Below are 14183 nucleotides of genomic sequence, written 5' to 3' on the forward strand. Positions count from 1 at the left end.
ATCTCGGATCCGACCTCGCCTTCCTGGAACGGAAGTGCCTCCGACCGCACACACTTCCTGGACTCCATTTCCCAGCATCCCTCAGCGGAAGCGCCCCTGCGTGCTCGGACTACACTTCCCAGAATGCTCCAGGGCGACGCTTTCCGGCCGCCGGCTACTGCAGGGACCGAAGCGCGTTAGGTTTGAGTCACCTCTCTGGCAACGTGACGGTCACATCCCTATTTGCTTTATTCATTATTTTTAAGCTAATGAGATCATTGAAATTTTTTAAAGTGCAGCCGTATAAAGGAGAAAAACAGGGCCGGGCGCGGTGGCTCACGCCTATAATCCCAGCACTTTGGGAGGCCGAGGTGAGAGGATGGCTTGAGCGACGGGTTCGAGACCAGCCTGGGCAACTTGGCGATACCTCGTCTCTATAATAAATCAAAAAGATTAGCCGGGCGTGGTGGCGCGCGCCTGTAGTTCCGGCTACTTGGAAGGCTGAGGGGGAAGGATCGAATGAGTCCAGCGGGTCGAGAAGGAGCCCAGCGGGTCGAGGCGGTGGTGGCCATGAGCGTGCCACTGCACTCCAGGCTGGGAGACAGTGAGGCTCCCAACTCAAAAACAAAAAAAAATTTTAAAGAGAAAAGGGAAACTTGCGTTATGAACATAAGCTAAAAGGCACAATTTTTAGGGGAAGCAAAGGGTAGGCTAAAAACGAACAACGTGGAAGTGACTTAGGCTGAGCTGCGATGGACGCTGAACGCAGGGAACACTGGATCTCAAACGTACGTCGAATGACAGCTCCCCGCTTATCACCCGTGCAGCCTGTTGATAAGACAAACGACAGCTTATTGCCTGTCGCGATAAGGGAGAACGACTCCTCGATAGACCCATCATCGGCACCTTGACAGAGCCAGGTGTCAAGGCGAGGTCGGGATTTATGGAGAACTGGAAGTGTGATGATCACGATACTACAGTCCAGGATTGGTGGAAACAGCAAGGATTTTTCAGGCAAGGGATCTTATGTGCAATCTGCTGATACTTTCTTTGGAGGAGACTGAAGAGTTGATAGGGCTTTGTGGACATTTCTGTAATGAGCAGTCAAGCAGTCTGCTTGGGCAGGAGTCTCCTGGAATAAAGCCCTGCTACTGAAGACAGCTGAACAGTCATGTTGGTGGTAGAAAGTAAACTGTGAGAGGGGAGGGAAGGAGGAAGGAAGTTTGGCCTTAGTGTCCTAGCTGTGTACATTTGGGGGGCGGGAGTGGAGAAGGGAAGGGAGTAAAGCATCTGATTCCTTCTCCTCCTTTATTCCACAAGGCACTTAAGGACTCTTGACAGTTCATTCCAATATGTTAAGAATCTACAGAAAGGTGATACATTTATTAGGTCAGATAAATCTCTTGAACTTCATTTTGTTAAAGTGGGGTTGTTATGTCAGATGAAAGCAGCTACAGGAGGGAAATTTAAGAAAATATTGTGATAGGGGCATATGTAAAAATCTTGACTTTTATTTTCCAGTTTGTTAGGCTTCAAATATTTCAGTGTGTAATTCGATCCTGATCCTGACATAAGTAAAATGGTTTTGCAATTGAAAAAAAACCAGGTGAAACAAGCCATGCTTTTGCTCCTAGGCAGGGAATATACAGTTGACCCTTGAATAACATGAAAGTTAGGAGTGTCCATACAATTGAAACTCTATAAATTTTTGGCTCCCCAAAAACTTAACTACCAATAGCCTGTTGACCAGAAGCCATACTGATCAAATAACCAGTTAACACCTATTTTGTATGTCATATGTATAATATACTATATTCTTAAAATAAGCTAGCGAAAAGAAAATGTTATTAAGAAAATCATGAAGAGAAATATGCAAGGGTATGAAGTTCTCTGGTGGGAACTCCCCTGCCACTGCTTTAGGGGCAATTCCAGTCCAGGGTACAGCGGGATGAAACAGCTAATAAGCACATGAAAAGATGCTCAACATCACTAGTCATTAGGGAAATGCAAATAAAGACCACAATGTGATGTCACTTCACACCCACTAGGATTTCCTGTAATGGAAAAGACAGTTAATAACAAGTGTTGGCAAGGAAGAGGAGAAACTAGAGCCCACAAAACACTGTTGGTGGGAATGTGAAATAGTGCAGCTGTTCTGGAAAAAATTTTCTCATATACAAGTCTCCATCAATCTTCCTTTTTCTCTCTTCTTGCCCTCCATAGACTGCCCTCCCTCCCTCCCTAAACTCCCCTAGTCCCTTCTATAATTCCCACCTCCCTCTTCAGGATTTAAGGTCAAATCAACCGTGGTTTCTTACACTCCCAAAGAAATAACATCACCTAGGCACAAATTACTTTGAAAAACAAAACAAAAAAAGGCACTTGAATTGCTGTTTAGAGATCTCAGGGTGAATTTCTATTGCCTTTACTTTCAAAAGCCGTGTATTAGTAAGATTAATAAACCACCATGATTATACTATGTTTATTCTTGGAGCTCTTACTCTTCTGAGCTATGAATGCTATTCGCTCTTGGCATATGTAAATATTGATTTTTGTATGTTGATTTTGTATTCTGTAACATTATGGAATTCATTTATTATTTCTAACAGTTTTTTGATGGAGGCTTTAGGTTTTCTAAGTATAAAATCATGTCATCTTTGGATAATGCTAATTTGACTCTTTTTTTCTTTTTCTTTTCTTTTGAGTCAGAGTATCATTTTGAAGTGACTTCTTATTTTCCGGTTTGGATATCCTTTCTTTCTCTTGCCCAACTGTACTCTGCAGGATTTCCAGTACTATACTGAATAAAAGTGGTGAGAGTAGGCATCCTTGTCTTGTTCCAGATCTTAAAGAAAAGACCTTCAATCATTTCCTGTCAGTACAACAAATAAAAAAAGCTGTACCTTTATGGCTTTTATTATTCTGAAATATGTTTCTTCTATACCAAGTTTGATGACGGGATGTTGAGTTTTATTGATTGCTTTTTTGGTATCTATTGAAATAATCATATGGGGGTTTTTTGTTTGTTTGTTTGTTTTGCATTGGAGTCTCACTTTGTCGCCCAGACTGAAGTGCAGTGGCCGCTCCCGGCCACCGCAACCTTGACCTGCTGAGCTCCGACAATCCTTCCGCCACAGCCTTCCAAGTAGCTGGAACTACAGGCGCGCGCTACCACGCCCGACTGATTTTATTTATTGTAGAAATGAGGTCTCGCCAAGTTGCCCAGGCGGGTCTCGAACCCGCGGGCTCAGGCAATCCACTCACCTCAGCCTCCCAAAGTGCGGGATAATCATATGGTTTTTGTTCTTGGGTCTGTTGATATGATGTATCTTATTTATTGATTTGCATATGTTAAACCATCCTTGTATTCCTGAGGTGAATCCCACTTGATCATGGTAAATGATTTTTTTAACATGTTGTTGAATTTTATTTGCTAGTATTTTGTTGAGAATTTTTGCATCTAAGGGCATCAGTGTTAGTGGCCTGTAGTTTTCTTTTTTCACTGTGTCCTTATCTGAATTTTGTATTCAGGTAATGCTAGCTTTGTTAAAATGAGTTTGGATGTATTCCCTCTTCTTCAGTTTTTTTTGAAGAGTTTGTGTAGAATTGATATTAGTTCTTTCAATGCTTGGGATAATTTAGCAATGAAGCCATAAGGTCCTAGGCTTCTCTTTGATAGGAGACATTTTATTACAGCTTTGATTTCATTACTAATTATTGGCTTATTGAGGTTTTCTGTTTATTCATGGTTCAATTTTGGTAAGTTGTATGTGTCCAGGAATTTCTCCATTTCTTCTTAGTTTTCCAGTTTGTTGATGTATCATCATTGTTCCTAATAGTCTCTAATGTCTCTTTGTATTTTGGTGATATCAGTTGTTATGTCTCCTTTCTCATTTCTGATGTTACCTATTTGGGTCTTTTTTTTTCTTAGTTTAGCCAGAGGTTTACCAATTTTGTTTATCTTTTTTTAAAAAACCAACATTTCATTTCATTTATCTTCTGTATATATTTTTAGTCTCAATTTCATTTATTCCTGCTCTGATCTTTATTATTTCTTCTACTGTTTTGGGTTTGTTTTGTTCTTGCTTTCCTGTTCTCTTGAGGTCCATCATTAGGATGTTTATTTGATGTCTACTTTTTTGATGCAAGCATTTATTGTTGTAAACTTCCCTCTTAGTTCTGATTTTGCTGTATTTCTTAGATTTTGATATGTTGTATTTTCATTTTCATTTGTTTCAAAAAATTTTTTAATTTTCTTGTTAATTTTTCCATTGCCCCATTGGTTGCCTTGGGGTAGTCTTATTTGGGTTGAGTCTGTTGGCTGTTCTCTGGCTTTCCTGTACCTGGATATTTCTTTCTTTCTCAAGATTTATAAATTTTGCTGTTATTATGTCTTTGAATAAGCTTTCTATCCCTTTCTCTTGCTCAACTCCCTCTTGAACACCAATAATTCTTAGATTTGGTTGTTTGAAGTAATTTTCTATATCTTGAAGGTGATCTTTGTTCCTTTTCATCCTTTTTTCTCCTTTGATCATGTATCTTCAAATAACCTGTCTTGGAGCTCACTGATTGTTTTCTCCGCTTGATCAATTCTGCTGTTGAGAGCCTCTAATGAATTTTTCAGTTTAGTCAATGTTCCAAGGTTTTTTTATTTAAAAATATTCCAATCTGTTTGTTCATTTCCCTGATAAATTTCTCAGTTGTTTTCTGTATTATCTCAGTGAGCACTGAAACTGCTATTTGAGCTGGACACAGTGGCTCATGCCTATAATCCTAGTGCCTTGGGAGTCAGGAGTTGAAGACCATCCTAGGCAACATACCAAGACCCTGTCTCTACAAAAAATTTTACAAATTAACCAGAAGTGGTGGTATGTACCTATAAACCTAGTTACTCAGTATGCTGAGGCAAGAAGATGACTTGACCCGGGAACTTGAGGCTCTAGTGAACTATGACTGTGCCACTTCACTCCAGCCTGGGCAACAAAGCAAAAGACCTTGTCTTTAAAAAACAAAACAAACCTGCTATTTTAAATTTCTGGTCAGACAGTCCACACACCATTCTCTCACTATGGTTAGTCACTGGTTCCTTGCTTTATCCATTTGGGGAGGTCATGGTTCCGTTTGTTGTTGTTTCTTGTGATGTCCATCTATGTCTTTGTATTGAAGGATTACTTTATTCTAGTCTTCTCTGTGAGACTTATTTTGGTTTGTATTGGATATGTTTGCTTAGAGATTCTTTATAATTTTCCTGTCAGTTTTCTCTCTTCTTTCCTGCTAGGCTGATGATTCCTTTTTGGCAAGAGACGATGCCGAGGTTTGCCCCAGTTCTAGTAGATAATCATAGTGCCATTATCCCAAATGGGGGAGGTCCTAAAGGGATATCCTGGTTGTTGGGGAAGGTTTACTTAGGGTTTGGCTCAGAGGACAAATGTACTTCCTACAATGCAGTGCTGTTGAACAGCCACTTTGATTTGGTGTCTCCTTTGGCTGAATTGCAGTTTCCATGACTGGGAATGGCAACCCTATATCCTCTCTTTGTCTCAGGCTGTCCTCAGGGATATTTCTTCATTCAGTCATCCCTGATGGGTTGAGACAAGGAAAGATCTCCTGCCAGGGAAATCATGATGGTGGGGAAGCTGGTTGTACACTTTGATCTCACTTTTTCCAGCATAGAAACTGTGAGTCTGGGGAAATTTTCCAGTCTTGGTGCCAGAGAGACTGGGGTCAGGGGAGCATGGTTGATATGGAAGTCCATTCTCTTATCATCTGCTCAGAGATTTTTTACTTTGCTGTGGCCCTGGGAACTCTCTCCTTTTTATTATTTGAGTTCTGGGATATGGCTGGTGATAATCTCAGTGTACACTTGTTTTTTGTTTTATATTGGGGGTAGGGAAGCCAGCTTGCTTCTATGTTGACATTTTGGAAGCAGAAGTTCTCTGGTTCTTTTATCTCCATTACTGGCTTATGAGTTGCACCACTTTAGAAAGTTCTTGAGTGGTTATTGTAGGCTTAAAATATATAACTATATTTTTTCACAGTCTGTCTTCACATAATATTTTGACAATTCATATAGAGTACAACCAAATACTTCCAATTTCTGTCTGCCCTGTTTTGTGATATTCTTACAAAGCATCTTACTTTGATATATGCTATAAAGTCATAAAACCTCATTCCTATTTTTCCTTTACTGAATTGTGTTTAAAATAAAAACTATTTTATATTTACCTGGTTACATTTTAATAGTTCTTTATTTCTTTTGGTAAGTCCAGGTCTACTTCTGGTATGGTATTCTTCCTGTCTACACAAATTCCTTTAATGATTTTTATAGTGCAAGTCTGCTAATATTGAGTTCTATCAGCTTCTGTTCATCTGCATGTCTTTATTTTGCATACTTGCTGATTTTTTAATATGGCTTATAATTTTTTTATTTATAGCGTTTTTTGTTTTGAAATTGTCTTCTGGTTTCTGATGAGAAGTCTGCTGCTTTTCTCATCTCTGTTTCCTGCATGTTATGTGTCCTTTTTCTCTATCTGCCATTAATATTCTATTTGCACTGTCCATTTTTAGCTATTTGACAATAATGTGTGGTTTTGTTTTGTTGTAGAGATGAGGTGTCACTCTGTTTCCCATGCTGAAGTGCAGTGGCTTGATCAGAGCTCATTGCAGCCTCAAACTCCTGGGCTCAAGTGATCTTCCTCAGTCTATCAAGTAACCAGGACTACAGATGCCAGCTATCATTGCTTAGCTCAGTTTATTTTTTTGTAGAGTTTGAGTTTCACTATGTTGCCTTGGCTCATGCTTTTTCTTTTTCTTTCTTTCTTTTTTAAATACTGTCTTGGTATTCTGAGGTTCTTGGATCTGGTGAGGTTTTTTATTATTTTTAGAAAATTTTCAGATATCTCTTTGAATATGTTTTCTTCTCATTATCTCTTTCCTCTGCACTCCCTGGGTTCCCCGTTATGCAGATTTTGGACAATGATGTCTAATTCTTTTTGTTTTCTTCACACTTTTGTGTCTTCATTTGGGTGATTTCTATTCCAGTTTCTTGGATACTTTTCTCAGCTGTGTTAAGCCTAACCATGGTCCTTCAAAAACTTTCTGATAAAAGCAAAAGTGCTATGCTAAGTTTTATTTTCTAGCATTTTCTATTTGACTATTAAGTTCCCCTGAAATCCCTATCTGCTATATTGTTTGTCCTTTTCACTGGAACCGTTAGCATATCAATCAGGTAAAATTTCTTAATAGCTGCAAAATATGGTCATCTCTAAGTATGGTTTTATTGACTGGTCTGCTGTCTCTTGGCAGAGGCTGTTCTCATTTTTTGATCTTGCATTCATTTAAAGCAAATGCTAGATAATCTAGAGCAGTAGAGACTGAAATAAATAGTTTTGCCTGTTCTAGGAAGTTAGGGTGGAGTGTTTAATTGCTCTGGTCAGGAATTAAGGTGGAATTGGATTTTTTTGTTGCAATATTTAACTGTACTGCAGGCTTTAAATTTTTATAATGTTACATTGTGCTTAGGGTGAGAGCTGGAATATTGGAGATTTCTCAATGTTCCTGCTCCATCCTCCGCTTTTGGTCATTATCTGTGCTCCTGTGCCACAGAAGGATTCTCTGTCTATGCTGTCCCCTTTTCTCAGGGTAGCCTGCTGTTGCTTGTCACCTGGAGTAGGCTAGCTTATTTGTATGGGACCAGAGTTGTCTGCTGTTGTCTTGGTTAGTCTCAGTCTTGAGTAATGATCAGAGATGTCAGAGATCCTATGCCGTTTGGGGAACCAGAACTATATAACACTAAAATGACACAGAAGCTCTCTTCCCTCAGCTGTGAATAAAAAAGTAAGTGATGCTGCCATATTGTGAGCAATCTGAAGACAAGAGTTCATGTGAAAGGACAGGTGAGAAGATTAAAGAAAAGCAACATAAAGGACCCCTGCCACACCCAGACCCAAGTCTTATATGATCTGCATCTTTTCACTTACATGAACCAAGAAATAGTTTTGGTTTAAGCAAATTTGAATTTTATGTTACTTAGAACTAAAAGCATCCTAATTTATAAAACTACCACAAGCTTTTATGATCTTCCCTTGTAAGTGATGTGACAGTAAATAAATGCATTAGACGCCCTGAATTACTGATGATACTGTGTAGCACCTTTGAACTACCACCTCTGAAGCCAGGTTAAGCCAGTACTTTGGTCACCATATTCATCTAACAGGGAGAAACCTGACAGAAAAACTGTGATGTATCAAGTTATACTACTGGATTGCACTAGGACATCCTAAACTACATGGACTTTGGCATTTCACAGAAATATGAAGTTGTTGACATCTAGTTTGCTTCTATCCTCAAAAATCCAGAAAATTCTGAAAATTAACTTCAGAGGTTTTATTTTTAAATTTTACCCATAATGCCATGTAATAAAATAGAGCGATCACATAATGCATTCTTGTCTAAGGGACAATACCTCAACAGTTATTCACTGCTTTGGTAAAACTGGGAAATGTTCATTATATTTTTAAATGAAGTACAGAAAAACCAAACTAAGTCAAAATTTTGCTTTTCAGAGAAAACTACATAATGATCTTTCACACATTATCTATAGGCATAATTTTGAACATACATGAAAGGAGAACCAAAAAACATCGGAACTTATTAAAAATTGTGCATTCTTATATATTTAAACTTCAGTCACCTTTGAAGGACTCTCCATTTGATGCAAAACACCTATCAAAAATGTTGATGCCTTTTAGTGCTTCTACTATGTTTTGTTTCATCTCTTCCACATTGGCAAAACGTTTCCCTTTGAGGACTTATTTTTAATCCAGGGAAACAAAAAAAAAAAATCGCTCAGGGCAAGATTAGGTGAATACGAAAGGTGGGGCACAGAGGTCATGTTTTTGGTCAAAAACTGCTGAACATTCAGTATGGTATGGGCAGACGTGCTTGTAAATTACCCTTCATGTAATGGGCAAACTCAATGAAAGAACCTCAAAAAAAAGTTATTAAAGCCTAACACAGCCTCTCACAGTGCAAGCTGGTACACTGACGCCTGATGCCGATGGATTCCTAGAATACTTACCTAGTGGGGGAGCCTGCCCTCCAAAAAATAATTGCTTTTTTTTTTTGTCATATGTATACAGATTTAAATTAATGATATGAAGGTACAATCCACATTTGCACTAAATATACATGATCCTTTCTTGTCATTTTAGATATATTCCATACTTTCTATAGCTCCACAGTATGGAACATACAGAAACTTATCCAGATTCATATTGATAAACCTTTATTTCCAGCTTAAAAATTACCATCATAGTACATCCTTTCTTTCTTTCTTTCTTTTTTTTTAAGTAAGGGTCTCACTCTCACCTAAGCTGGAGTGCTGTGGCATGATCATGGCTCACCAGCCTCAACCTCTTGGGCTCAGGCAATCCTTCCACCTCAACCTCCCAAGTAGCTGGGACTACAGGCACACACCACCATGCCTGCCTAGTTTTTGACTTTTGTAGAGATGAGGTCTTACTATATTGCCTAGGCTGGTCTTGAATTCCTGTGCTCAAGCAATCCTTCTGCTTGGCCACCCAAAGTTCTGGGATTACAGGCATGAGTCACCACACCTGGCTCTTTCTTAATGTTAAATTTGCTTAATCACAAATTATTATTCTAAGATTTCCAGATAGGTATGCACATTTTACATTTTGATATGTATGTAGAACTTGATAAATATTTTGGTAATATATTGGATGACAAGCTTGTATTTTTCACTCCCACCAACAAAGTGCATTGTTCTTGAAGACAGTCAATACACTGATAAAATGCCTAGAAAAATGAAAGATTTTCCTCCTTTTTTTTTTTTTTTACATAAGTGAAAGAAGTATGAGGATGAAGAACTTGACAAAATTAAAATCCTTTAAATGTGTCACAGACTCGGCCTCAGGAGTTTTGGATTGGACAAAGGCTACAACACTTAGAAATCAGTCAGATCAAATGGGCTTTGATAGAAATCTGGAGACTTGAAACCAAGTACTGTAACTTTGACATTTATTAAAAAGTATTTGTCATCAGTGACGGCTTCTGACACTTTCCAAATATTACAGTAAAACTCTGCCTTAACACACAGAGCAGGAGTAGAAATTTAATTATGAAAAATACAGTGTTCCATTTTTGCAAAGTTAACTAGAAACATTGTTTATGAATCTGTACTGCCATTTAAAGTGCACACATGTGTACATATACAGGTACACAAAGCTAAACTGAAACTGATAGTATACTGTGGAGAGACCAAATGTTAAGACATTCAGCACATCCTGCTCAAGGTGGAACAAAGATTGGGAGTCAATTCTAGCTGGGTTACAACCAAATTCATGTTATTTCAGATTGCAATACTGCTTGATGGTCTACATTTCAAATATTTACTTCAAATGATTTAAGATTACTTGCAGGCTTCCACCTCCAAATACATTAAAAAAAATTTTTTTTAATTAGCTTAATGAAATTTTTAAACATTACATCCCTTGATATACTTTTACTCATTTAGCAAAAAGTACTGAGCACCGATACTGAGTTATAAAATGCCATGGCTTTGGAGACTAGCCATGAACAAAGTCCCTTCTTTCATCCTGCTTACATTCTAGAGGACATTGGATTTAGGCATGTTCATCATTGTAACTTTTGCTAAATTCCTGACCCTACTCTTATACTTTATAATCTTTAGCTTGTGTGCAAAGACTGATGTTAAAGTTCTGATGAAACTTTACGGAACACTCCTCATCAGATGTCTCTTCTCTGTGGTCTCCCGACCGTTATGAATGTGGAAGCTGGGCAGAAACTTTACATTTTCATTCTTAAAAATTATTTTTCCACCAAAAGAACTCTAGTGAGTGGAAAGTTTCAGCTCCCATCTGAGAGTTTCAAAACAAAACGGAATCTTCATTTCTGTGTAGATTATCTGATGAAGGATAATCCTTACCATACACTTCGCGTTTATAGAATTTCTCGCCGCTATGGACTCTTTGATGAATTAGAAGACCTGAGCTCCAACGGAAACCCTTACCACATACATCACATTTGTACGGTTTCTCTCCTGTGTGGACTCTCTGGTGAGCTTGAAGGTTGGATCTCTGACTGAAGCCCTTTCCACACACCTCACATTTGTATGGTTTCTCCCCAGTGTGGACTCGGTGATGGGCTTGAAGACTTGAATATCCACTGAAACCTTTACCACACTGTTCACATTTGTAAGGTCTCCCTTCTGCATGGACCCTCTGATGTGCTTCAAGGCGTGAACTCTCACTGAAGCCTTTTGTGCAGACCTCACATTTGTATGGTTTCCCTCCTGTGTGAACCCTCCGATGGGCTTCAAGGCGTGACATCTGACTAAAACCCTTCCCACACATCTCACATTTATATGGTTTCACCCTAGTATGGACTCTCTGATGACCCTGAAGATAGGCTCTCTGACTGAAGCCCTTCCCACATACCTCACATATATATGGTCTCTCTCCAGAGTGGACACTCTGATGACTTTGAAGGTATGATCTCTGACTGAAGCTCTTACCACACTCTTCACATTGGTATGGTTTCTCTCCTGTGTGGACTCTCTGATGTGCCAGAAGAGTTGAGGCCTTACTGAAACCTTTACCACATTCTCCACATTTATAGGGTTTTTCTCCTGTGTGAACCCTCTGATGAATTTGAAGATTAAAGCTCCAACTGAAGCCCTTTCCACACTCTTCGCATTTGAATGGTTTTTCTCCAGTGTGGACTCTCTGATGGCCTTGAAGGTGTGAACTCCGACTGAAGCCCTTACCACACTCCTCACACTTGTATGGTTTCTCTCCAGTGTGAACTCGCTGATGTCCCTGGAGGTACGAATTCCGACTGAAGCCCTTTCCACATTCCTCACACTTATAAGGTTTTTCTCCAGTGTGGACTCTCTGATGGGCTTGAAGGTATGAACTCCGACTGAATCCCTTATCACACTCCTCACATTTATAAGGTTTCTCTCCTGTATGGACTCTCTGATGAACGTTCAGAACTGACCTATGACTGAAGCCTTTGCCACACGCATTGCATTTGTGTGGCTTCTGTCCAGCATGGGCTCTCTGATGATCTTTAAGTTTTGAACTCCAGCTGAAGCCATTCCCACATTCCTTATAAGGTTTCTCTCCAATGTGAATTTTCTGATGGCCTTGAAGATTCAAATTTCGACTGAAGCTGTTACCACATACATAATGTTTATATGGTTGTTCCCTAGTGTGAACTATCTGAAGATCTTGAAAATGTGAGGCCAGATTGAAGCCATTACCACACTCCTCAGAATTACAGGGATTCTCTTCCATGTAAACTCTATGTTGAATATTAAGATTTGAACTACAAATGAAACCCTTTCCATGCTCAACACTTCTGTATAGTTGCTCTTCAGTGTGGATTTTCTGATGGACTCGAAGACACGGATTCTGATGAAAGACATTCCTATTCTCCTCATATTCATAAGGGTCATCCCTAGTTTGGACCCTAAAAATACTGTTAATGTCTAAACTATGACCAAAGGTTTTCTCATAAATGTTGCATCTACAGGATGCCTCCCCTGTGTGGATAAGTTCATAATTATTCAGAGAGGAGTACGGATTGCAGTTCTCACCGTATTCCCCACATTTGCATGGTTTCTCCTCTGCAAGCACTCTCTGATTGGATTGCAGACGGGAATTCTCAATGACACCATCATCTTCTCTCTGAATACTGTGATGAACATGAAGAGCTGACCTATAACCACAGCCCTTTCCACATGGCTTCCCTTCCAAGTTGAACTGTTGGTGAGCTTCAGAGCTGGAGTTATTCATGAAGGCTTTTCTGTACTCAGTACATGGGTCCAGCTTCTCCGCTGTTTGAATTGAGTCCTGATTAAGCAATGATAACTTCATTATATCTTCTCCACAGTCATGGCAGCTATAGTTTTTTTCTTTTCTGTGTACCCTCAGATTATCGCTGTGACGTGAGATCTGACTGAGGCTGTCACTTTTCCAGAAATTATTTTTCATTGAAATTTGCTGACATCTACACTGATAATTATGTAACTCCATCAGATGCATTTTCCTCCAAGAATACTGGGCCCTCCAAGATGGAAACTCTTGACTTTTTATGTGAGTCAATATATAGTTCTCATCTTCAGAAATCTGAACTGGCATTCCTGCCCAAACCTGGCAGAAGGAATCACCTTGTTCTTGCAATTGAGAATTCTCCCCCTGAAAGTCTTTCATGAGCTCTTGATGCCTGGTTAACCTGCCTGAATCTTGTTGCCAGGTCTGACAGGAGGAAAGCTCTTTGGGGGAAAGGTAGCTTAATCCCACTTCTTGAATGCTCTCCATCATTTGTTGATTCTTGCTTCCTACAAGGATAGAGAGAATGCAGATATATGCACAAGTAAATGCTTTTTTTAGAGATTTCAAGATTTTACATTTGGGTCATAACATGAAACTTGAATGAGCCAGAGGAAAATTCATGTCACTATTTCTAAGAATACTTAGAAAATGCCTCTTCTTTGGCTATACCAGGTCAGACTGAGTATCCTTAATCCAAAATGCTCCAAAATCGGAAACATTTTGAACACTCAACATGATGCTCCAGGGAAATGCTCATTGGATCACTTCAGATTAAGGATGCTCAACTGGTAAGTATAGTGAAAATATTCCAAAATCTGGAAAAAAAAAAAAGAGAAATCCCAAACACTTCTTTCTGGTCCAAAGCATTTCAGTTAAGGGATACTCAACTTGCATACAAGTAGGATCCACATAATTCAGGCTATCTGCATGCTGCAAAATCGGAGCTTTGCAACACAACCTGGACATCAAACATGATGGCTCTGTTCTAAAGGCCTAGTAGGCCGGACTCGGTGGCTCAGCCTATAATCCAACACCTTGGGAGGCTGAGGCGAGTGGATTGCCTGAGCCTGCGGGATCGAGACCAGTCTGGGCAACTTGGCGAGACCTTGTCTCTACAGTAAAATAAAAAATAGCTGGGTGTGGTAGCGCATGTCTGTAGTTCCGGCTACTTGGAAGGTTGAGGCAGAAGGATCACTGGAGCCCAGCAGGTCGACGCTGGGGTGACAGTGAGCGTGCGTGCCACTGTACTCCAGCCTGGGTGAAGGAGTGAGACTCCAATTAAAAAAAAAAGGCCTAGTAAAACCATAAATTTGTTATCATAAT

At 39.5% G+C, this 14183-nt stretch overlaps 1 protein-coding gene across 1 annotated transcript; it reads right to left on the minus strand.

Moving 5' to 3' along the window:
• Positions 1-10009: 10009 nt before the first annotated feature.
• Positions 10010-13385, minus strand: ZNF112 (zinc finger protein 112). Its single transcript, XM_008054732.1, has one exon. It carries the CDS (start codon positions 13347-13349, stop codon positions 10890-10892), a length of 2460 nt encoding a protein of 819 aa, XP_008052923.1. The 5' UTR covers positions 13350-13385; the 3' UTR covers positions 10010-10889.
• Positions 13386-14183: the final 798 nt, after the last annotated feature.

The sequence above is a fragment of the Carlito syrichta genome, unplaced genomic scaffold, assembly GCF_000164805.1.
Source record: "Carlito syrichta isolate Samal-C Ts95f unplaced genomic scaffold, Tarsius_syrichta-2.0.1 Scaffold79488, whole genome shotgun sequence".
Classification (NCBI taxonomy): Eukaryota; Metazoa; Chordata; class Mammalia; order Primates; family Tarsiidae; genus Carlito; species Carlito syrichta.